Below are 25,284 nucleotides of genomic sequence, written 5' to 3'. Positions count from 1 at the left end.
AATCGTTTTTTTTTTTTTTAATGTGATTGAAAAAAAAAAAGTATGTAATAAATTTTACGTATTCGCTTATTATTTCAAAAATACGAAAATAGTACAAATTTAATTGGTTTAATGTCGAGGTGAGAAATGTGTTGTGTGTTGAGGTGAAAGATGTGTGGTGTTTCTAATTTTTGTGTGGGCAAAAGTCAGTGAGGTGTCTATAAACTCGGTGTGCTAAATGACCTTACTACAAATCTTTCAAATCTCAATTGTACTAAATAAAGCTCACAGTAACATTTGCACCTTCTCATTGCATTAACATTCTCTGGTAATACTGAAAGCAAGCTGATGTGCGTGCTTTGCATGAGCAAGCAGAAATTTGGTTGATCGCATGAATAAGTAATGATATGGCAGTTAATTTTTATGGATCAGTGCGAAAAATATATTAGTTATACGGGATAAATATTTGTTAGTCATACAATGACTCTTATTTAAGGTGGCAAAAAACAGCTGTTAAGTTCTGAAGAAAAGGGGAAAATCGAAGGGCGCAATGTTGCAAGAGAAATGTTAGTTTGGTGCTAGAGATGTAGCAAGAATAAATAAAAATAATATTGCTCCTAGAAAAATTAAAGGCAAAATATATGGGAACCAGCATTAACCTGGATTAATTAAAGTACATAAACAAGAAATAGTTGCAGTGACAATTTGCCTATAAAAGACAGATGTATGCGGTCAATTCTAAATGCATTAAAACGTATAAATTACACCAAAAGTAAAAAAAAACCTCTACAAGGCTGCTGTTCGCGGAATCGCAAATTTTATCTAAGCTAGTTCAAGCAATAAGATGTAATAACAAGGGTATAGGCCATTAAAATAAATGTTTGCATTATGTAGTATTTTCAGTTTCTTTTCGAATTTACTGAATTTATGGGGATTGCCATTAAAAATTTATTAAAGTAAATGAAAATAATCAATTGAATGACAAAAGATTTATTAAGTACTATTTTTAATTCAGATGATGTTTCGGGCAAATTATATATATGAAATTCCTAATAATATGACATCACAAGTTTTTTTTTTGTAATTTATTTAACTTTGTAATGAATATGGTGCGCAACATGCTATAAATCATTTTATGTGAATATAAGTCGCTGGCTCAGATCTTGATGAGACACATGCTGTATGTCATCAAGCAGCCGCCTTACAACTCGAAAGTTAACTTCACTGCTACTCAAAGTGCCCGATGCAATTTTCTGTGCAATTATAAGAAAATAAAAGTACATTGCTGTCATTGGTTGTCCCTTAAAGAAAAAGCTCCAAGCAAAGGAAATATGTGTGTATGTACCTGATAACGAATGGATATCATCCACAATTCTTCCTTGCCTGCATCGTTTTTGAACACCTTCATGTCGCTGACAAATTCTATTAGACGCGGATCTGCTGGCACTTGCAACTCTTTTTTTACATTAAATGGCCTAGTAGGATTCCACATGGTCAACTTAATTGGATTGAATGTAACACAATAGAGATTATTCTGACTATCCATCGTTTCGGCTGCACATTCACTACTACGCTGGCCCAATGAACGGAATTCACCTTCCATTGCCCCTGAGTTGTTAGCCCAATTGGTACGATTGTTCAACACATTCAATGGCACTGCGTATTCATTGTTGCTGGCCAATGGATGGAAGTAGAGTTGACGTTGATCGGTGGCCAAAGCAAACATGCCATCCATCAGCGAGAAGCTTTCACCAGCAATGGTATGAGTGCCATAATCGGGATCTGGGTACATGAATTTATTCTCGGCACGCCAGGCGGTATTCTGCTCCGAGTCATAAATAACGAGACCGTGATATGTGACATCAGCCTTGAATGGTTTATTTATACAAACAGAGAGAGAAGAACAAGAAGAAAAATGTATGAATGTATGTGAATAGAAGTTAGTGAAGAGGAAAATTGGTCCCACTGTACAAGGGCTTACAATTCTTACGTACAATGTACACATGTAGGCGTTGGCAGCGGCCTTTTGGAGGAGGATCATGCACAACAACCACTGGTGTGATGAGCAGTGAGGCGTTTGGCGTGTACACGTTTGTTTTGAAACGATAGCGATGAACTAATGTATCTGTATTTAAATCGAATATCAGTAGTTGTGGCGGACAATATTGAGTCATGCCGATAACGCCCGTATCAATAACCACCATCTGATCACACTCTGTCAACTGGGAGTATAGAAAAGGAAATATTAATAAATATTTTAGATATTTCTATTCGTTATTTTAACACACCGCCACCCGAAATACGGAAGTAATTTTATCACAATCACGTCCATGAGCATTATGCCATCCATAATTTGGATATGGATTCAACACGGGGCCATTCGGATCTTTAGTATCACTCACAGTCGCCAGTGTGTATGGAATGCCTGTTTGGAATCTGGGGATCGTGGTGAATACGCGTGTTCCTTTTTGTGCTGTAGGCAGATAGGTCCAGTGTTTCTTTTATTTTATATCTGACAATTTTTCAAAATTACTTACCATGATGATGTGGTGCCACACCAATTGGTGCACCATTATTTGGCACCAAGTTGCCATTATTCAATGCTTCTTGACGATCTTGTTCAGTAGGAAAACCATAGACGAGCTGTTTCCATTGAAATACGGTTTCAAGATCGCGACGCTTTACACTGATTATGGCCTGTGGCGTTAAAGCCAATAACAGAATAATTGGTGTTCCGATCCACATGACGCGAGTAGCTGAGAAATGAGAATTTAAAATATTTCTGATAAAAAGAAAATACAGAAAATTGTGTGTTTTTGTTTAATTTGTTCCATTATAATTGCCTCCAAGGCAATATGGCTTTCTTAGTTGTTTAAATTTGTTTATTCTCGCTTCTTATAAGCAAATCGTTTTTATCTAAACCTCACTACGTTGCTATTTTCCTCCACAGTTTTTCCTATGAAAATCAAGCTCCAAATTTAAATACCTACTAGGTGTTATGTTCGAAGTTAACTATTCCTATTTTGCTGTTTTTTTTTTCTCAGAGGAGGTTAAAATCGAAAATGTCAGAAACATCATCGAAGGTGCCATCACACCAGTGGTATGTGGGGCATGCTCCCACCAACCCTATAACATTCCTTCCCTCTTGGCGGATTCCTGGTACTGCTAAAAGCATTTCATCAAGGTGGAGCCGTGTTTATGCCATTTAGACATACAGGTACTTGCGTCCAGGTTCTTCTCCCAATTGCGTATTGGGGTTATACGCTATCGATAGCCTCTATTGCTTTGTGATCAATGGGGCATTGGAAAGTTGCAACATTGTTACTCGATATCGACTTGTTGTCTGTTTGGGTTTCTCTTGAGGCTTTACCTCACACGTTCATGCTTGTCGTCGATTCGTGAATACAGTTTCTTTGGTACAGCTTCTATGAGTGATACATATATTGGGTGTTCTACATCGGCCGAATTCGCTCTGCTTAGGGTTTGCGGTTCCATTCTAAGTTTCGGAGTTTTATTACTATCCTTGCTGTACATTTTTGTACTGCTTCCCATTTCGAGTTCAAGGTTATCTAGTGTTCGGACGAAGCCGAGGACATTTGCGAGCTCGAAGCGCTCCTTATAAAATCTGGCGCAGTGAAAAGTCACGAGTTCTGCACTTTTATGTTCGCTGTGGTACTCAGGGCAGGTCGAATTATTTACTAGATTAAAACGGTTGAGGTACGCAAGAAATTCACGTCCACTGAGAATTTGGGTTAGATAATAATCTGTTTCGCCGTATTTTCTGGTTATCCATTCACCTAGTTTGGGGATCAACTTATATCTTCATCGGCCTTTGGACGAGTGTTCCCATCTATTTTCCCAATTTGCTTTCGTACGTTCACACTTGGTTATCTTGTCTTCAGGTGTCGGTTTGTGTTAACGTGAGTGACAGTCGCTTAAGTTCGTCTGCTCGTATATCAAAAGGAACTTTACTGGCTATGACGCAGATTGCATCATCAGATACTGTTCTGTAATAAAATGCTATTGTGGGCGCACTAAATCTGTTAGTTTGCGATACCTCTTTTGAACACCTCGTTCGTCCTCCTGACCATACTGGGGTGGCATATAGGAAATAGAGTCAGTAACAGTGGAAAGCATCTTTCTTCTACCTTCTTGAGGTACTCCACCGCGGACTCCAAGATACTTTAACCATGCTTGGGATGCGATTTCATGCAGTCCAACCGAAATAGTGAGGCTCTCGCTCCGACTACATTTACTGATAAGGACCAGATCAGTTTTTTGCGCCACCAGCTCTAGATTAGCGTTGTTCAACCACCTTTGCACATATGCTTCAAGCAGTCGTTACGTTTAACAGTTACCACTAGAGCAATATCATCTGCGTAACCCACCACAGTTACATTTGCTGCCATCACAATCTTAAGAATCCCGTCGTACATTGCATTCAACAATGTTGACCAATGTTGACAAAGATCCTTGTGAGATATTTCTAAACGCCATGTCTTACTCTATAGTTACAATATCCTGTTGGTTGCGAGGTGTTGTGTTTTATTGTTTTATCATCGAAGGGTCAAATGGGCTCAAATACTCATACTTACTATGAGATGCGTACTGACATTCGCGATCGAAACTTTCAATAATTGCAGCTTAAATTATATAGAATAACGAGAAGTGCCTGCGTTTAGAAGCGAAGAAGGACACTCTCTTCGTCCATTTACTGCATCCATACCTGCGATTCAACGTCTATTCAAACTATACATAGCCAACAACATTAGAAGATAAGGTGAGCCGTTTTTTTTAATAACCGTCGCCCTATTGATTCCAGAAATTAACAGTCAGTCCAAGTTAAATTTTACTAAAATGGGCGAAGGAACTTCTGTTTCATGAACCCTCATTGGATGCTTAATAGTTCGTGAAAGCTGTCGGCTATCAGCAGTACACCATAACAGACGTATTCGCCCAAAAAGCAGATTCATCCGTGAATAATATGTTTGTTTAATTCCCTTCTGAATTTGCCTTAGCCCATGACAGTATTTTTTCAATGTGATTCGGAATTTTAAGTCTTCTGTACGTAAACGTCCCGATTTGTGTCTTTGGATACAATAACACCATTTTCCCTTAAAAATGTTTCAGCTTCATGCAACGATAAGTTCGGCTTTCTCACAAACAAATCTTGCTTTGGAAAGGTATTTTTTGTCATTTTGTAAAAAAACGTAGTCTTTCTAAACTTCTCACAAAACTAACAAATTGCATAACACGTATTGCAAAAATTATACGTCTATTGAAATTTTTTTGTAATGTAATTTTAAGTTTGAATTTCGCCGGCCACGTTTGTATTACGCAGGCTTTACATAATTAAATAATAATAATAATACGAAAACGTAATAAACAAGTATTCAATACATTGCAATGTGGTGTGCTGCTATTATTTTGACGGCCACTGTATCCATACATATGAGAATAAAGAATCGCACCCTAGCGCGCGCGGTAATAAAATCAATTAAGTTATTTTAAAAATCATCTTTGGCATATGTAGATACATACACACATACGTATTTATATGTGCGTAGTAAACATCTAAGCCATTAACCGTAAATATGAGCATTTAATGATAGCTCACGTCAAGTATGGCCGACTTCGAGTTGTTGCTATGAATTTCTTGTTGTTGTATTTAGTATTTTACCTTGTTGTAATAACTTTCACTGTTTTCAATTTTGCGGGTGCCTATTTCAAATATTAACATTTGTTAAAAAGCACATAACACAACAATAACTTAAGGAAAATTTTTTGAAAATTATTCAAATCTGTTTTTTTGTTTTCTGCGCAACTCAAAATTATTGTATGAACGCGGCGAGTCTATAAACTTAATGAAATAGTATAATATAGTTTCACATATTTATAATAAAGACCTACAAATTTGAAACTATTGTATTTTTTATGGTGAAGCTAAATCAGTATCACTAATTTTGTGTAACTAAACAAAAGCACCAATTTTCCACTTAAATAAAAATCAATCGTTCTGAAGAAGCACGGTTCTCATTCAATAATACTGATATGGATTCTGTGACCACAAGATTAAGGTTCATCAAAAAATCATATTGAACTGTCAGCGGTGTTATCGAATGTGTATGTATGTACAACCATACTTCCCTGCAAGAAAAAGCCAAACTAGTGTAGAAACATTATAATAATGATGAATTTGTCTGCAAAGTAGTTGATTTATTTTTAGTTGAGAAAGTTTACGACGTATCTATGGAAGCACATAACGAATTTATTTTTTTGAAAAACACTACATTCAATTCAAAAATTAATTAATATTATATTTGAATGAAATTTGTTCTCTTTTTGTTTGTAGCCTCGCTCACCTCACATGTCAGTAGATCAGAAGAACGGATTTATATTTTTACACTAGCTCAGTTTAAGCCTTAAAACGTCAAAGGAAATATTCATTTCACACCCTTCACATATAAATTAATAGGTCTATTTATAAGTTCGTGCGGTTTTACAACAGATGGCGTAACTTGATTATTATTCCATCGATCCACATTTCCAAACATTCATTGGAGAGCTACTGTCGTAAGGCACAAACGTCAGTATAAGTTTTTTATTTGAAGCGTAAACAACAATATTTTTACCACACTTGAAAATGTCGAATTTCGTGCCAAATAATGTGTTTTTGCGGGGAATTCTTCTTCATTATTTTAATATGAAGAAAAAAGCAGCCGAAAGTCATCGTATCTTGGTGGAAGTTTATGGTGAGCATGCTCTATCTGAGCGAACGTGCCAGAAGTGGTTTGCACGCTTTAAAAGTGGTGATTTTGGCTTGGAAGACGAAGAACGCGAGGGTGCGCCGCCAAAGTTCATGGATACCGAATTGGAGGAATTGCTCGATCAAGATCCGGCTCAAACGCAAGAAGAGGTTGCAAAAACTTTGGGAGTTGATCAATCAACCATTTCCAAACGTTTAAAAGCCATGGGAATGATCCGAAAGGTAGGCCATTGGGTGCCGTATGAATTGAAGCCAAGAGACGTTGAACGCCGTTTTATGGCATGCGAACAACCGCTTCAACGGCACAAAAGAAAGGGTTTTTTGCATCGAATTGTGACTGGCGATGAAAAGTGGGTCCATTACGACAATCCAAAACGTCGGGCAACGTATGGATACCCTGGCCATGCTTCAACATCGACGTCGGCGCAGAATATTCATGGCCTGAAGGTTATGCTGTGTATCTGGTGGGACCAGCTGGGTGTTGTGTATTATGAGCTACTGAAACCGAATGAAACGATTACGGGGGATGTCTACAGACGACAATTGATGCGTTTGAGCCGAGCACTGCGAGAAAAACGGCCGCAATACGCCGATAGACACGACAAAGTTATTTTGCAACATGACAATGCTCGGCCACATGTTGCACAAGTGGTCAAAACATACTTAGAAACGCTCAAATGGGATGTCCTACCCCACCCGCCGTATAGTCCAGACCTTGCGCCATCCGATTACTATCTCTTCCGATCGATGCAACATGGCCTGGCTGACCAGCACTTCCGTAATTACGATGAAGTCAAAAAATGGATCGATTCGTGGATTGCGGCAAAACCGACCGAATTTTTCACAAAGGGAATCCGTGAATTGCCAGAAATATGGGAAAAAGTAGTAGTAAGCGATGGACAATATTTTGAATATTAAATTTGTAACCATTTTACGTCAATAAAGTTTCAAATTTCGAAAAAACCGCACGAACTTATTCATAGTCCTATTATTTCTGTATATTATATAAATGAATTCTGTATTATTGTAATATTAACTTTTTTCCACAACTAAAGTTCTTTCACAATCACTCGAAGCAATTTTATTCTCTACTTATTCGCAGAAACTTACTCGTAGCAACCGGACACATAAAATATGGAACCGAAATTTAATTAGCATTCATTTTATTTGCTCCTAAAGTGAATACCTTAAACTTTATCTCTTTATTAGTTTTTCTAAATAACTTGTTTAAGTTTTTTTTAGCATTTTCTTATACATAGTTTGAATTTGAACCAATTGTTGAATGTTTAACTAATTACTGTACTTGCGTTTTCATTTAATTTTAAGAAAAAACCTATTTTGTATACACCTTTAATATAAATTTGAAAAACTGTTAAAACATTGAAATGGAAGGATACAGAAGTGTTTTTTTTATTTATTTTAACTGAACATATACTGCTTATTTTAGGAACATATTGGACTATAATTTTTTTTGGCTTGTATGAAGTGGTCTTTTAACTGGTATTTTGCTGATATATGGCCGGACAATTGACATTTCGTAGGCAATCATCATGTGGAAAAAATCACTTGCTAGCATAGAAAACAGACAGCACACGTACTGGTTGAGCTGAAGAGTGAACTGGTGCAAGGTGGTGCAAAGTTAATCATCCAATTTCGATTTGGAATAACTTGTTTACTAAAGAAAAGAAAAAATTATTTTGAGTGATGGAAATCTCTACTTTGCCCTTTACGCGTTCCATTGTATGTATTTTTGTTACCTGCAGTTGTCTAGTTCGCAAGTGTCAAATTTGATTGATTGATTCCGTAAAGTGATTATTTTTATGCCCACTTGTAATTCACAACTCGTATTTTTCCCTGCAGGGTTATTGCTAAGTTTGGCATAAATCTGTTAGTATTTGTACGAACTTACAATTTGCCAGAAATGGTCTTTACAAAGGGAATTAACGCGTTCTACGTGGTTTTGAGTAAATAAATTGATAACTTTGAATGAAAATTTAATTTTTTATTATTATTTTAGGTATTTTATCGCTACCAGACAAGATTATATAATATATTAGTTTTTTCCACTTACTTGATAACCAGGGCAAGCCGAAGTGTGCTCTTAAAAATCTTATTTTAAGCGTTTAACATGTGTCATTAAATTCAAAATTTTGAATTTCGTAAGAGTACAGGGAACTTGGTGAGAAGTCTTGACATTTTATTTAATTCTTATTTAACTTTAGTAATTTTTTAATGAAAATGTAGTTCATTCTCCTATAAAAAAAAATTCAATAAATTTTAAAGAATAGTTGTTAAGCTCACACTGTTTAGTTAAATTGAAATTAATAAAACTTACTACTTGCAGTGAGATTTGTTATTGGTCGAATTTGTTTTGGGGAAAAATTTTTAGTTTGGGGAAAAAGAAAACCATCATTTTCGCGGTAGTTGGCTGTAGTTATCGATATCTCGTAGAGTATCGATCAAACAATTTAAAATGTATGATCGTTGTTAAAGTGACATTTCACATCAAACACCCTTGCGTTTTTTGTTTGTTGCATTCAGTTGTGAGTTACAGGGTGTTAACAATGGAAGTCAACAAAGAGAAAATTCGGTATATTTTTTTGCAGTTTTTCTTTGATAAAGGCGAAAATGCAAGCCAGGCCTCTGAAATTGTGAGTGGTGTTTAGGATGTCGATACTGTAATAGCTAATTACGTGCAATTTTGGTTTCGTCGATTCTGTTCAGATAGTTTTGTTGTTAAAGAAACTGTCGATGATGTCGATAAAATCAAAGAAATAATCGAAGTAAACCGGCTTATTAGTAGTTGCAGTATCGCCCAGCAGCTAAAGATCGACCATAAAACAGTTTTAAACCATTTGCGAACAAATTTTACGGAAAAATAGTGTATTTCTTTCCCCAAACTATATAAATCTGGCCTACCTTCATTATGACCCAACTAAGTGGTGGCGAAAGCCGTTGAATTGATTGAAAAAATATTAATATAATTTCAAGCGTGTTTGCTCAAGCAAACTTTCTACAATTCATGTTTATAGCGGGGCTTGAGAGTTAACTTTTATTTATTAAAATAGCATAAATTTCGCACAATGATTAAGCATTTCGAAGTTAAATTTTACGGGAAGTGCGATACAATGAGCGCTTTTTTTAAGGCAACAAGTATTTTTTATGTTCTATACGATAACGGGATTTATACTAATCGAAATGCAAAAAAAAAGGAGAAATGCGGAAAAGTTATGAAGACACAAGCATAGGACTCGAACGTGAGCTCAATAATACTCCGTAGTGAAAGTGGTAAAATTTGCACTCGATAATCTAGCGCACTTCAAAACTGCTTTATAGGTGAATAACACACATTTCTAGAGAGCTTCGGAGTATAAGGCAACATCAATCCCTGCCATGAAGAAACACTTTTTGACATGCATGTAAATATATAAATAAAGGTATATGAATTTCTTGTTTGTGTGTTTATATGCTATTATATTTTCATATCCGATGCAAAGTTGAAATTTTTCGCTTTAATCCACTTTTAATTATTACAACGTGCAAAAAAAAGATTTAGAAATTATTGCCCAAGGAAGCAAAAATATTTCACACATTCTTTTTTTCTCACCCAATTAGTTTTTCTTAATCACTTCAAATTTTTTTTGTATTGAAATCGCAATTTTTTTTTACTTTTATACACTTTTGGTCCTCCAAATATTCTGCTTTGCGTGTTCACTACTGACAATTCTGATTTCACTCGCAACGGAAGAGATGTTATCGTCTGCGATTACAAAGAGAAACTATTTCATATTTATATTCACAGATTCGATACGTGCGCTTAAATCTTGCCCGTCCACCAGCAACATCAATGACGTGAGTAGCGCGTATCAGCAGAAGCAGCAACAACCAAGCAAAAGCCCCCTTTCAGCCTTTTTGTTTATCTATATCATACATAATACACATGTATGTGTATGTGCGCTTATCTTTGAGCCTGAAGTATTTCATGATAGCCTGACTTGTTGCTTTTCTGGGCTTTTTCTAAATCTAGCTTGGTAGTAGTGTAGGTGTAGTCGTTAAGCATACTTATGTATGTTGTAGTTTATTTTATGAGCCATAAATATTGTAAGTTTCTTCTATTTTCAAATTGAAAATATCAAAAGGGGGGAGAATGGCATAATGCAATTAGCGAAAACGCCTATTCAAATTCTTCCTCTCGTTAGTAATTTGTAGTAAACATTTTCTAATTAAGTAGACCTTTATTCAAGTTTTCGAAATAGTAAACAAATGCCTAGTCTAGTTTTAAGTAGATATATATTAACTTTTTTTTTCATTTATAAATACACAGAAAAATATGTATTGCGAATGAAATTAATAATTTATTAGTAGAATAAGAACTTGAGCTGAACTTTTTCTTTCGATATCTTATAAGTCAATTGGTCTGCTTATCACTTGAATAACTGGCCTCGATATGGTGCATTAGGCAGACATAACTCTCAGAGCTTCTGCTCGTTGTAACCGTGGTGAAAATGTTTCAGAGATGGGGCCAATATCAGGCCGTTAATGGCTCTCAGCGATTTCAGGAATCAGCTGATTGGCTGACGTAACCGAGGTCATGACAGCGGTTTGTTTACGAAAGAACTGAGATTATATTGGTGATATACGATAAAAATTACTCATTTTGCTTCATTGCTGTTTAAACAACGATGTATAGAGAATTCTCAATGACAGAAACGCATGGAAGTAGATTCGTTTTGCGAACGTTGTATACCACAGACATATTTTTCACCAAAACTTAACAGCAATATACTCAACTAATCAAATCATACAGCAGTTGAGTAAAATTCGCTTGTAAAGAATGAAGAACAAAGAATTTCGATGCTGTAGGTTAGCCACATATATAACTTTTAAATGTGACCATTAATAATATATTTATATTTTTACTACTTACCTTTCATTTCATTTGCAAATCTTTCTTTTTTAATTATTTCAAATTTCGTTACTTATTCAATAAAATAAAAATACGATTAAAAACAAGTATTCTCAATTCAGTACTGGCTATTAGTAGCGTTATTAGAAACAACAAATCATCCAAAAATATACCGACAGTGTAATTAGTTAAAACTTTCGTTACAGTGTTATTAAATTCCTTCAATCAAATCAAATAAATTTCTTCGTAGAGAAATGCTTCATATTTACGCATAAAAACAATCGATCACACATAAATACATCTATATATAAGGTGTGTTAAAAAAATAAGGTGAATTTTAATTTTTCTTAAAAAATATTTATTTATTCATTAATTATTTTATCTCCTTGAAAGTAGTCCCGCTCAGATATAATACACTTGTGCCAGCGTTTTTTCAAATCCTTTACGCCAAACTTTATCAAAGGCTTTTGCAATGCCAAGGTATGCAGCTACACAATATGTTTTGTCATTCATATCGTTAAGTATTTTATTAGCAACCCTGTGGATTTGTTGGCCTGTTGAGTGTTGCCGTCTAAATCCGAATTGATGGCTAGGTATTACTTTTTTGCTGTCAAAATTGGTTCTAGTCGGTCGAACAATATTTTTTCAAACACTTGTCAATAAGCGAGTCGATATGAGGCAGTTTTGGTGGCATCTTTTCCTGGTTTGGGTATGGCGGTAATTTGAGCAATTTTCCATAGTCGTGAGAAGTATTAGTCTCTAACATGCAATTAAATGTATTTCTTATGAATTGCAACGGTAATCGAAGAAAACAGTGAGCAAAACCTTGACATTTGATAGAACTTGGCGCGCTTTTTTTGGTCTTGGCTCTTCTGGACTCCACCATTGACCCTTTAAGGAAATCTGGATCATCGTTGATGTCATTTAACAATTCCTGAGCGACGCTCATGCGTCGTTGTTTTTGGTCAAAATTCAGCAAAGTTGAAACGAACTTCGCTGCCACACGCTTCATGCCTAAAATTTCCAAAAAGATTGCATGAAATAAGCTAACCGATATGCTGACATCTTCGACAACTTCTCTAATTGTGATTCGACGATTCTTCATGAAATTTTTTTCACTTTCTCTCTCCTGGGGCGTCCAGAGCGAGCCTCGTCATTCGCGATCTTCTGTGAAATGCTTCTACCTCTTGTAATTTTTTTTTTTTTTTGACTCAGAGTACTTTCACCGTATGCCACTGTCAACATTGCAAGTATTTTGAGCACTTAATTCCATTTTTTACCCAAAATTTGATGCAACTTCTTTGATCCATTTTTTTTGATAGCAGAAAATCGCCGAACACGCAAACCACTTGTCTTATTTATGCCTCTCACAAACAAACTAAACATGCTAGATATATTGCTAAAACCGTGGACAAATCTTCGAGACGAGTGTACAGAAAGTACAGAAAAAAATGTACGTAGCCCATCAAATTTGCAAATCATCTTATTTTTTAATCAAACCGTCAAACCGTATTCATACATACTTACGCACAGGTACGAAGCAAGATGACATATGCACATACAAATATGTGAATTTACTATATGTACGTATGTGGCTGCGGGCACTTGCCACTGTCAAAATATTACGATTCGTTGAAAATTCTCAAGGAATCCAGTGCATATTCATGGTCACAGGATTTTGCCAGAATTTATGAATTATGGAGCGTCAATAAAATTGTTTCAAACTTCACTTAAATAACTTGTTAGGTCTTTATTTTAAAGTAATATAATACTATTCGATATATCAAATTTCAAACTTTTTTGATCCTGAATTTTTCGATCCGAACCTTTACGTTCTTTTCCGTAAAGACAAAGATGCTGTCAAAACTGGATGTAGTAGAGGGGGCAGAGTCATGATTGGATTTCGCTGTAATCGTCACGCATCACTCATTCAATTGCATGATACTGAGACTATATTAGACCTGCTATGCGTGCGAATACGTGTTTCGAATGATTTTCTTTATATTTGTGTTTCTTATATTCCACCCTTAAGTAATGAGTGCTTCTATAAGTCGCATGTTAACAATGTGTTAGCCCTTCAGGATGTTATTGGGAATAACCAGTTATGTGTCTTAGGGGATTTTAATTTAAGCAAGATAAATTGGTTATATTTAGATAATAACATATATATAACGCCTTCAAATGCCAATAGTCCCACAGAATCTTATTTTATTGATAATTTATGGGCATGGGTCTAACTCAGATTAATGGGTTAACTAATAGTATGAGTCGTTCATTAGATTTGATTTTTATAAACGACAACATTAGTTCTGTTTTATCGCAGCCTTGTTCTTCAATATCGCCAATGTTCAACATATTCCTTAAAAGTTTGACTTGGAATTTTTAAAATTTTTTGAATTCAGTTCTGATAGTGCTCATCCTTCCTTGAATTTCGCCGGGTGTGATTTCCAAATTCTTGATAATGCCTTACGTAAAATTGATTGGGAAGTATCTCTAGGCAATATTAAAGTTGTATAATGCTTTAAGATATTTAAAACTTTAGTTCTCGATCTATTTTCTCAACATGTTCCAATTTTCAAGGGTGTAAATTATAAGATTATGAATTTTATGTTAGGTTATGATTTTTTTATCTTCCACGGGAATAAGTTTCCTACTTTTAATCAGTCTTTGTATAAAGAATACATTCACAAATTTTAGCTTAATAAAAAAAGTAGTCCGAAGAGTTTTTGGCGATATATTAAATCGATTAAAAAGACCTCTTCTATTCTTTATACTTCTTTCTATAGGGACGGAAGTGATTGCTCTGTCAGTGATGCAGCGAATTTATTTGCCGATTTCTTTCCATCTAACTTCGCCATAATTGCTTGGGAAAGTGTCTTCCACAGTTGACTTAGTTGCACTTGTTCTATCAGATGATGATGCCATTGAGGGATTGTTAAAGATTAAAAACTCTTCTCATTCGGATGTAGACGGGCTTTCTGTAGCTTTGTTCAAAAATTGTCGTTCTTAGGTGTAACCTCTTAAACTAATTTTTAACAAATCCTTGGCTGAGGGAAAGGGCTATCCGAGAAATTGCAGAAGAGGTAGATATCAGCACTTTTTCGGCTCACTCCATTGTGACCGAAGATTTGGCCATGAAGCGAGTGACGGCTAAATTTGTGCCAAAGCTGCTGACGGCGGAGCAAAAGGAACTTCGTGTTGAAGTCTCACAGGACATGCTGGATTCCATAAACGGTGATCCTGACTTCATGAACACCATTATCACTGGTGATGAGTCCTGGGTGTACGGGTACGACCCGGAAACCAAAATGCAGTCGTCACAGTGAGAGCATTCCACGTCACCAAGACGTATTCAAAAACCGACGAGAGCACTAAATACCCTGTTACGTTCACACTGGTTGACAGCAACTGACGCAAGCGACAGGCGGGGAAAAATTCCCACATGTGCAGGAAGGTTACAGGTCTGCTTATGCAAGCGCGCGGAATTCAAATTTATCAGGTGTTAGAAATAAAAAACAAAGTCGGATACTTATTAATATTAGTAGCTCTATTTTCTCGGAGGCCAATTTAAGACCACGTGAATCTAATATAATTACGTTTTTATCGGCATCAGAACTTTGTTAAGATTTCTGCAAGCTTCTTCAGGGTTTCGTGCTGAACGAAAGTGACAGCGGCAGTTTGTCTGTAAATCCGGTTAGAATAAAATAAATAAATAAAAATAAATAACACTGTGTGACAAAAAAAAAAAAAATTAAATATACTTTTATGGAGATCTAGCACAACTTGTGGCTATAGAAAAATTAAACAAAATGGTATAGGAGAAATTTCCAATACACCCCAAAATCTCGTTTTATGGCCATAAAACCGTTTTTCAGTAGGTTGATGTGAAGAATCACTCCTAAATTCACCAATTTCCATCCGATTTCGAATTTGTTTTTTTAATTCGAAAAACAAAAACAAGCCTTTTTGACAGTGTGCTGACAATTTTTCTGAAATGACAACTGACGAGACTGTAGGCGGAAGTATTTGAAATTTTTTTATTTTTTCTCTATTTTTTCAACTTTGACATAATTTTTACGATATTATCCGATATTGAGGATTTTTTTTAGTACACTACTATTATAGTAAATTTAATTTTGCGTCGAATGAGCTATATTTGACTGTAATTGAATTAAAATTAATAGAGTTGTGTGAGTTTTAAGATTGTTTTTTTTTTTACTAACGCGCCTAGATGTTGTTTTAAAATAAATAGATTCTTTCAGGTTTCACTATTTTTTATTAAAGACAACAATTATATGTGAAAAGTGGCAACATTTAAATGTCCACCACGTGTGCTGCAGCCAGTAATGGCAAATGGTTTCTTGAAAAATCCCTACACAGCCCAAAAAAATTCCCAACTTTTCCCTACGCTTCAAAAAATATTCCCTACAAAATTCCCTACATATTTTTCTCCTGTGTTTACACTATAATGAGGCACTTGCAACGTCAAAATTGAATTATTTGCTTAAGTTTTGGGCTTGGTGCTGTTTTGACACTCTATAAGGCACTTTAATAAGAAATTTTATTTCAAAAATATATATAAATACACGTATTTATTATATTATAAACACATATATAAAGAAAAATTCAGTAAAAAGACTAAAAATTAGACTTTTTCATTACATTCAGTTCTGTTTAAAACAAGACAGAGTTTCTATTTTTTCAGAATCCGGCACGATTACTTTTAAGATTGGGATTAAATGGTCCACCACTTGCAGCGCGACATTATGCTCAGCGAAGAACATGCTAAGTAGTATTTCGAAATTTCTGGAACCATTTGGTTTACTCGGCTTTTTTCTTAAAAAAAAACTGTTAATTTTAGGTGTCTTTTTTATTGTATTCATATTTTTTTGGTACGTTTTTGCTTCGGCGTGCTTCTGCAAATCAGAATTGCCGCAGCTCAAAACTTTGTCGCACTCAGCGAATTTGCATTGAATGGATCCTTAGCCACAGCTTTCAACCAGCCACTAAAATTGTCGTCGTCAAGCCACTTGTTATTGAACTTTTGTTTCCGATACTTGAATTTTTCTCCTGGTGTTCCTCCGAAGAGTCAGTCGAAGAGGAGGAGCTCATTTCTGTAAAATATAATATATAAATTTTAAATATAAAAAAAGCTAAAACTAAAATAATTGCAAACTTAATTCAAAAGTGAAAAGCACCAGGAAACGCGGGACAACTAACAATTTTCGTGCGAAGAAAAATCGCGTTAGCGTTAACGGAGAAAAATGGCAATGTTGCCGTATTAACGCTTTAAAAGTATGCTGCCATAAGGAAAAAAAATACTGCCATGAAATCGTACTGCCGCTTTTTATTTGAAATGAACTTTTTTAATTTTTTCCGCTATTTTTAAATTTTTTCTGTCCTTTTTGAAAATTCCCTACATTTACAGAATTTAAAAAAATCTGTCCTTCTTTTTCGGCAAAAATCCCTACATGTAGGGAATTTTCCCTACATTTACCATCACTGGCTGCAGCAGCAAAATTCACAACTGAACATTTACTTTTTGGTCTGCTAGTCGGTTTCCTTTGAACTGTAGACTCATTCGAACTATTATTTCCACAAAAAAAATCATGAATTTTGCGATATGTCGTTCTTAAAGTTCGAACATATCCAAGCGTTGCTTTTAAAATACCTTTTATAACACGAACCGGCCAAACAAGAATAAGTAAAAATTATTTGCGTGACGAGCATCCGCCTTATTTGGGCTGGCCTGGAAAAAATTGTAAGTGATTTAAACGTACAAGCATGCAAACATCGCATGCATTAAATTTCATTTTCATTCTCATTTCCTTTATGAAGTTTACGGTTACAAAACCTACGGACTAGAGGTACAAACTGACTTAAATATAATATCTCAAGATAAGATTTAAAAGTAATTTAATTAAAGTTTAGAGAAAAATACAGATCTAGTACGGGCGAAATCTAGATCGAGACAATTAAAAACGCTATTAATTTCATTAAGAAACCTAAACCTTTCATGCGAATTTTTGACGTGATAACGTCTTATAATTCGATTTAACAGGCTGCACGCACGAAAAAATGTGTCGTTACCTTGCTCATATGTAGTTACCTTGCTCATTAGTGTTACCTTGCTCATTAGTGTTACCTTGCTCATATTAGTGTTACCTTGCTCATATGTAGTTACCTTGCTCATTGCATTGCATGAACTGCAAGCGAAAGCGCGGAAGGAACGACAAAGCAAACGAACGGCATCGTTCGACATCTTGCTCTCTCCTACTTAAGTGAGCGTATATATATTATGTATTATAATATATGTATATGCGCATATGTACATATATAAATTTACGTATTTGTATTTGCATATGCCTTCTTATTGATTATTATTAATTTGATTCACTTGAAGAATTTAAAATAAAACCAAGTTTGTTAATAATACCTGTTGTTTTAATGTTATTATTATTATTTTTTTATTATATATGAAGGAAAAAATGTATGGTAATATTTACCATATCTATACTAATATTATAAAGAGGAAAACTTTGTTTGTTTGGTTGTAATGAATAGGCTCAAAAACTACTGGACCGATTTTAAAAATTCTTTCACCATTCGAAAGCTACATCACGAGTAACATGGATTATATTTTATTTTGGAAATAGGGCTCGAGATATAGGTCAAAACGTGGACCCGGGTAACCTTCGGATGTGTATGTACAATATGGGTATCAAATGAAAGCTGTTGATAAGTGCTTTAATACGGGGTAATTTTCATACCTATTGATGACTAGGGTCTGGAAATATATGCCAAAACGTGGACCCGCCGTGTCTTTGAACCGAATTAAACCAAACTTCCACACATTGTTAAGGAGGTATTGAAGATGGTTTCCGTATAGTTTGGATACCTATTGGTAGACAGGGTCTCGAGATATAGGTCAAAACGTGGACCCGGGTAACCTTTGGTTGTGTATGTACAATATGGGTATCAAATGGAAGCTGTTGGTGAATGCTTTAGTTCAGAGTATTTCCATCCGTTCCGTGACTAGGGTCTCGAGATAGAGACCAAAACGTGGACCCTAGAATGTGTTTGTACAATATGGATATCAAATGAAAGCTGTTGATAAGTGCTTTAATAGGGGGTAATTTTCATACCTATTGATGACTAGGGTCTGGAAATATATGCCAAAACGTGGACCCGCCGTGTCTTTGAACCGAATTAAACCAAACTTCCACACATTGTTAAGGAGGTATTGAAGATGGTTTCCGTATAGTTTGGATACCTATTGGTAGACAGGGTCTCGAGATATAGGTCAAAACGTTGACCCGGGTAACCTTCGGATGTGTATGTACAATATGGGTATCAAATGAAAGCTGTTGGTGAATGCTTTAGTTCAGAGTATTTCCATCCGCTCCGTGACTAGGGTCTCGAGATAGAGACCAAAACGTGGACCCTAGAATGTGTTTATACAATATGGATATCAAATGAAAGCTCTTGATAAGTGCTTTAATACGGGGTAATTTTCATACCTATTGATGACTAGGGTCTCGAAATATATGCCAAAACGTGGACCCGCCGTGTCTTTGAACCGAATTAAACCAAACTTACACACAATGTTAAGTAGGTATTGAAGATGATTTCCGTATAGTTTGAATACCTATTGGTATATAGGGTCTTGAGATATAGGTCAAAACGTTGACCCGGGTAACCTTCGGATGTGTATGTACAATATGGGTATCAAATGAAAGCTGTTGGTGAATGCTTTAGTACAGAGTATTTTTCATGCCGCTCCGTGACTGGGGTCTCGAGATATAAATCAAAACGTGGACCCGGGTAACCTTTGGTTGTGTATGTACAATATGGGTATCAAATGAAAGCTGTTGATAAGTGCTTTAATACGTGGTAATTTGTTATGTTATGTTATGTTTTGTTATGTTATGTTATGTTATGTTATGTTATGTTATGTTATGTTATGTTATGTTATGTTATGTTGTGTTGTGTTGTGTTGTGTTGTGTTATGTTGTGTTATGTTATGTTATGTTATGTTATGTTATGTTATGTTATGTTATGTTATGTTATGTTAAAGTTATTATGTTATGTTAATGTTAACTCATTCTCTATATCCATACAAAATATCTATCAAACAAATAAAATTAAAATTTTCTTTTGAAAATGCAACCATTCAATCAGTATTTTCTTATGACGTTATCACGTTAAACTATCGTCAGTAAACCGACTTTACAGACCACCTCTTTTTTTAAACAAACTTTTCCTGGATATGGTTAGAAATAGATCAAAATGTATATACTTGAATCGGCTGTGGTCCTGTACTTGTTCGAGGCATAAGTAATTAAAAAATATATATATTCTAAAAAATTGTTTGTAGTTAAGCTGCAACGAATAATACTGAGAATAAGTTGATGTGCATGCCTTGCATGATCAAGAAGAAATTTGATTGATCTCATGAATGATATAAGTAAAGATGTGACCGTTCTTTTACACTCAGCTATTTTTACCCATCAGTATGAAAAAATATTAGTTATAATGGATAAATATGTATAATTATTAGTACTAAATACAGTGAATCTTTTTAAGGTGACAAAAATTATTATTTTTTTTAACTTTGTCGATTTTGAAATTCCGGGGGAACAGCTGTTGAGTTCTGAAGAAAAGGGGAAAATTGAAGCGTACAGTGCTGCAAGAGAAATGTTAGCTATGTGTTAGAGATGTGCAGATAAATAAATAAAACTAATGTTGCTTAGAAAAATTAAAGGAAAAATATGTGGGAACCAGCATCTTAGTTATTAATTCAGTTCATAAACAATAAATAGTGCGCAGTGTCAATTTGCCTTTAAAATGCATAAAAACGAATAATCTACACCAAAAGTAAAAAAAACTGTAACTGTTTCATGTCCATAAAGCCAAATAGCTGCAGAATCGCTTATTCAGTGACGTGAAAAATGGTCCAAGGTTGTGTTCAGTGACGAGAAACGCTTCATCTTAAATGGCTCTGATGGGTTCCAGAGTTGATTGAAAAAAGTGTGTGTGAGCAGAAAATCATCAGATAGGTGAAGCAGTGCGGCGTTGACGACTAGTGCAATATGGTGCCTGGCGTAGTCGGGAATGAGTAAGGTTTGACCATGTTGATCAGGTCTTTTCAGTCGAATAGCCTCATTTACGTAGTTTGGCTGGACAATGTTGACCGTCACATTCTTTTCGAGCATTTTCCACACACATACCATCTTCTTTGCTTTACCACTCCTTTCTTTGCTTTATATGGATGTTTAGACACCATTTATCATGACAATTCGGTACAAAAAGCGCTGTTTATGACCGCGTGTCCCTCGGTGGCGGGCGAGATCCTGAGAAGCAATTTGAAGGGGACTTTGTTTGTGTTTTTTGTTGAGTTGAGTGTGGGGCACCCAGGCTCCCAATTTTTCGGTGAATCACATTGAATAAAGGTGATCGAGAATCGTTTTATGATCTCATTTTATTTTTTCCCCCAATTCACAACTGGTTTGCCGACCGTTCACCTTCAAAAGTGATCTGAGAAGTTCTTCATCGAAGGCCTTCCGCTGTGGGACGTGCCATCGATATCAAATTCGCCATTTTTGAACTTTGCAAACCGTTTCCGTGCTGTAGACTCGCCTATGATCCCTTCCCCATAAACGGCGCAAGTGTTCCGGGCTTCTTCACCAGCTTTTTGATCTCCATGAAAAGCATAGAAGAGCCGGTGTCAAAAATGTTGATTTTTTATGTTGCATAGCTTTGCTGAGCAGAAAGAGTTTTATCGAATGAATACTTACTCTTTGCCAAACAGCAAATAAATTGTTGTAAAATAAAAGAAATAAAAAAAAAGAAACGTGCTACTTAAAATTGGCTATTAAGAGATCTGTGCTGGCATTCTTGCTGAAACCTTAAAAACCTAATTTCATCCATGCAAATTTTATCTAGGCTAAATTATCTATTAAAATAAATATTTGTATTGTTTAGTATTTTAAGTTTACTGATCACCTTTTTGTATTAATTGAATTTATGGGAATTGACATTAAAAGTTTATTAAAGTAATTAAAAATAATCAATCGAATGACAAACATTTTAGTAAATAGTATTTTTAATTCAAATGAGGTTTCGGGCAAATTATATATATAAAATTCTTTTTAATGAATATGGAGTGTAATATATTATAAATAATTTTATGTTAAAATAAGTCGCTGCCTCAGGTCCTGATGAGGCACATGCTGCATGTCATCAAGCGGCCGCCTTACAATTCGAAAGTTAACTTCATTGTCACTCAAAGTGCCCGTTGTCATTTTCTATGCAATTATAAGGAAATAAAAGAACATTGCTGTCATTGGTTCTCGTTTTAAGAAAAAGCAGTGCTCAAAGGAATTATTTGAGTATGCACCTGAAAACGAATTGATATCATCCATAATTCTTCCTTGCCTGAACCGTTTTTAAACAGCTTCATGTCGCTGACAAATTCTATTAGACGCGGATCTGCTGGCACTTGCAACTCCTGTTTTACATTAAATGGCCTAGTAGGATGCCATATGGTCAACTTAATTGGATTGAATGTAACACAATAGAGATTATTCTGACTATCCATCGTTTCGGCTGCACATTCACTACTACGCTGGCCCAATGAACGGAATTCATCTTCCATTGCCCCCGAGTTGTTAGCCCAATTGGTACGATTGTTCAACACATTCAATGGCACTGCATATTCACTATTGCTGGCCAATGGATGGAAGTAGAGTTGACGTTGATCGGTGGCCAAACCAAATATGCCATCCATCAGCGTGAAGTTTTCACCAGCAATGGTGTGAGTGCCATAATCGGGATCTGGGTACATGAATTTATTCTCGGCACGCCAAGCGGTATTCTGCTCCGAGTCATAAATAACGAGACCGTGATACGAAACATCAGCCTTAAATGATTTATTTATACAAACAGAGGAATATAGGAATGTATGTGAATAAAAGTTAGTAAAGAGAAAAACTGGTACCACTGTACGAGTGCTTGCAATTCTTACGTACAATGTACACATGTAGGCGTTGGCAGCGGCCTTTTGGAGGAGGATCGTGCACAACAACCACTGGTGTGATGAGTAGTGAAGCGGTTGGCGTGTACACGTTTGTTTCGAAACGATAGCGATGAACTAAAGTATCTGTATTTAAATCGAATATCAGTAGTTGTGGCGGACAATGTTGAGTGGTGCCAATAACGCCGGCATCAATAACCACCATCTGATCACACTCTGTCAACTGGGAGTATAGAAAAGGAAAGATTAATAACTATTTAAGAGATCTCTGTTCATTACTTCAACTTGCCGCCAAACAAAATATGGAAGTGATTTTATTACAATCACGTCCATGAGCATTCTGCCATTCATAATTTGGATATGGATTCAACACAGGGCCATTCGGTTCATTAGTATCACTCACAGTCGCCAGTGTGTATGGAATGCCTGTTTGGAATCTGGGGATCGTGGTGAATACGCGTGTACCCTTTTGTGCTGTAAGCGGAGCGTATAGGTCCAGTGTTTGTTTGTTTGATAATTTTTCAAAATTACTTACCATGATGATGTAGTGCCAAACCGACGGGTACACCATTATTGGGCACGAGATTGCCATTATTCAACGCCTCTTGACGATCTTGTTCAGTAGGAAAACCATAGACGAGCTGTTTCCACTGAAATACAGTTTCAAGATCGCGTTGCTTTACACTGATTATGGCCTGTGGCGTTAAAGCCAATAACAGAATAAGTGGTGTTCCGATCCACATGACGCGAGTAGCTGAAAAATGAGAATTTAAGATATTTGTGATAAGCAAGAAAATACAGAAAATTGTGCTTTTTGTTAAATTTTTCCCATTATAATTGCCTCCTCCCTGCATTGCTATTTTCCTCCACAGTTTTCCTATGAAAGTAAGGCTTCAAATTTAAATGTCTACTAGGTGTTATTTTCGAAGTTAACTATTCCTATTTTGCTGCCTGAAAATTATTCTAGACGCTGTATGTTATTCTATAGTGACTAGATCCTGTTGGTTGCGAAGTGTTGTGTTTTAATGTTTTATCATAAGAAGGTCCGAACATTTTAGGCAAAACCGAATTGACAAGCGTGGGTCGTGTTTAGTTAATTCATAAGTTGAATTGTAACGGTAATAAATGAATAAATATTAGATCAAATGGAAATGAAAAAAAAATAAATAAATAATAATAAATAATATTTTTTTATTCATACATATACAATTGTGGTGAAAATAAAAGCAGCGCGATATATCAACAATATGTATGAAAATTTATTTCTTACTACAACAAAACTCATATAACTCAAGATATTGCGCATTTTCTTCTAAATATATACAAAAATTACGAACATTCTTTGAATCGAAGAAAACACATTACACAATAAACAATGAAATTATCAAAAATTAGTGCAGATTTCGAGCAATTTTAAAAATTTATTTAGCATAATAATGCTTTATTAAACTGCATACTCAGAATTTTCCTAAAAAGTATAGCCAAAAAATGAGAAATTTTTATTTCATTTCACTTGTTTCGGATAGTATGATTTTCTTTGCAACATGAGTTATATTTTTACAAAAAAAATATAAAAAACAACAGGTGGGGAAGTATTAAGTTCAGTCCGGTCCGAAATGTATATACTTGCGCACATTTTATTGTAGTATAATTTAATTTGGGCTGGCAGTTAGTTTTTGGAATTAAACAAACTCATAGCAAACGAGTGTTATAGCTTGTAAGTTCAGATGGGCGACGGAGATATAGCCTTAACGTATAAAACGTAAGCGTGGTTTTTATGCGATTTCAAAAATATTTGATAACGAATCTAAGTGAGGTGTGGAACAATACGAGTTAGGGCGAATTTTATTAAGTCGCTATCGAGGTATACGCACTTACAAAAAAGTGGGTGCCAACTATTCAAAATTTTAATTGCGTCTTGCTTCGGTTTTTGGGTGCATCATTTGTAGCAAACAAATATCACTGGCTTTATATTTTGAGAATTATCGTTGAGGTTGGCGTGAATGATTTCTGCCTTTTTCAATAACAACCTTAAACACCTACCTTGGATAAAGAGTTGATAAGCCGCTAGTATCATTGAAATATTATATATTAATTCCAGTTTGTCTAACAGAAACGTGACCGCCATAACTTATAAACTATTTGACCAATTCGATGCTAACAAACTGCATCCTAAGGGGTTGTATTATTTATGTTACTATACGCAATATATTCAATAAAATGTTTAGTAACCACCATAAGCAATAATGGCTTCGCATCTTCGAGTCTTACTTTGTTCTAATTTCTACGCAAGTTATGGAGGTAGCCGGCTCTAAATCAGCCGAATTTAGCTTGTTAACTCTTTCACGGTCCGTTTTTGTTTTCCTGTGAGTTTTTGCTTAACTATTGTCCAAACATTTTCTATAGGGTTGACATCAGACAACGGTGAAGGCCAATTCAACATTTCAATCAAACTGCTAAGCCCTTAACCGTAAATACCTATATGAGTATTTAATGAAAACTCACCACAAGTATGGTCGACTTCGAGTTGTTGCTATGAATTTGTTGTTGTTGTATTTAGTATTTTGCCTTGTTGTAATCACTTTCACTGCGGGCGCC

General features: G+C 35.3%; 2 protein-coding genes across 4 annotated transcripts; both read right to left on the bottom strand.

Annotated features, from left to right (window-relative positions):
* Positions 1–308: 308 nt before the first annotated feature.
* On the bottom strand, positions 309–25,244 carry LOC128854913 (protein yellow). Of its 3 annotated transcripts, none has more exons than XM_054089372.1 (6): positions 25,192–25,244; positions 2,517–2,735; positions 2,268–2,452; positions 1,974–2,201; positions 1,325–1,846; positions 309–1,232 (listed from the first exon to the last, which is right to left on the bottom strand). In XM_054089372.1, exons 2-6 carry the CDS (start codon positions 2,722–2,724, stop codon positions 1,113–1,115), a joined length of 1,263 nt encoding a protein of 420 aa, XP_053945347.1. In that variant the 5' UTR covers positions 2,725–2,735; positions 25,192–25,244; the 3' UTR covers positions 309–1,112. The 3 variants fall into 3 exon arrangements, with proteins under 3 accessions (XP_053945347.1, XP_053945346.1, XP_053945348.1); XM_054089371.1 differs by lacking the exon at positions 25,192–25,244 and adding an exon at positions 10,353–10,529; XM_054089373.1 differs by lacking the exon at positions 25,192–25,244 and adding an exon at positions 10,415–10,526.
* LOC128854912 (protein yellow-like) lies at positions 21,664–25,284 on the bottom strand. The gene is made up of 6 exons (XM_054089370.1): positions 25,192–25,284; positions 23,222–23,440; positions 22,976–23,160; positions 22,682–22,909; positions 22,051–22,572; positions 21,664–21,958 (listed from the first exon to the last, which is right to left on the bottom strand). The coding sequence occupies exons 2-6, from the start codon at positions 23,427–23,429 to the stop codon at positions 21,839–21,841; spliced, it is 1,263 nt and encodes a 420-aa protein (XP_053945345.1). The 5' UTR covers positions 23,430–23,440; positions 25,192–25,284; the 3' UTR covers positions 21,664–21,838.

Source organism: Anastrepha ludens, chromosome 2, assembly GCF_028408465.1.
Source record: "Anastrepha ludens isolate Willacy chromosome 2, idAnaLude1.1, whole genome shotgun sequence".
NCBI lineage: Eukaryota > Metazoa > Arthropoda > Insecta > Diptera > Tephritidae > Anastrepha > Anastrepha ludens.
The sequence above is the reverse complement of the archived record's forward strand: the minus strand, read 5'-3'. Positions and strand labels throughout refer to the sequence as shown.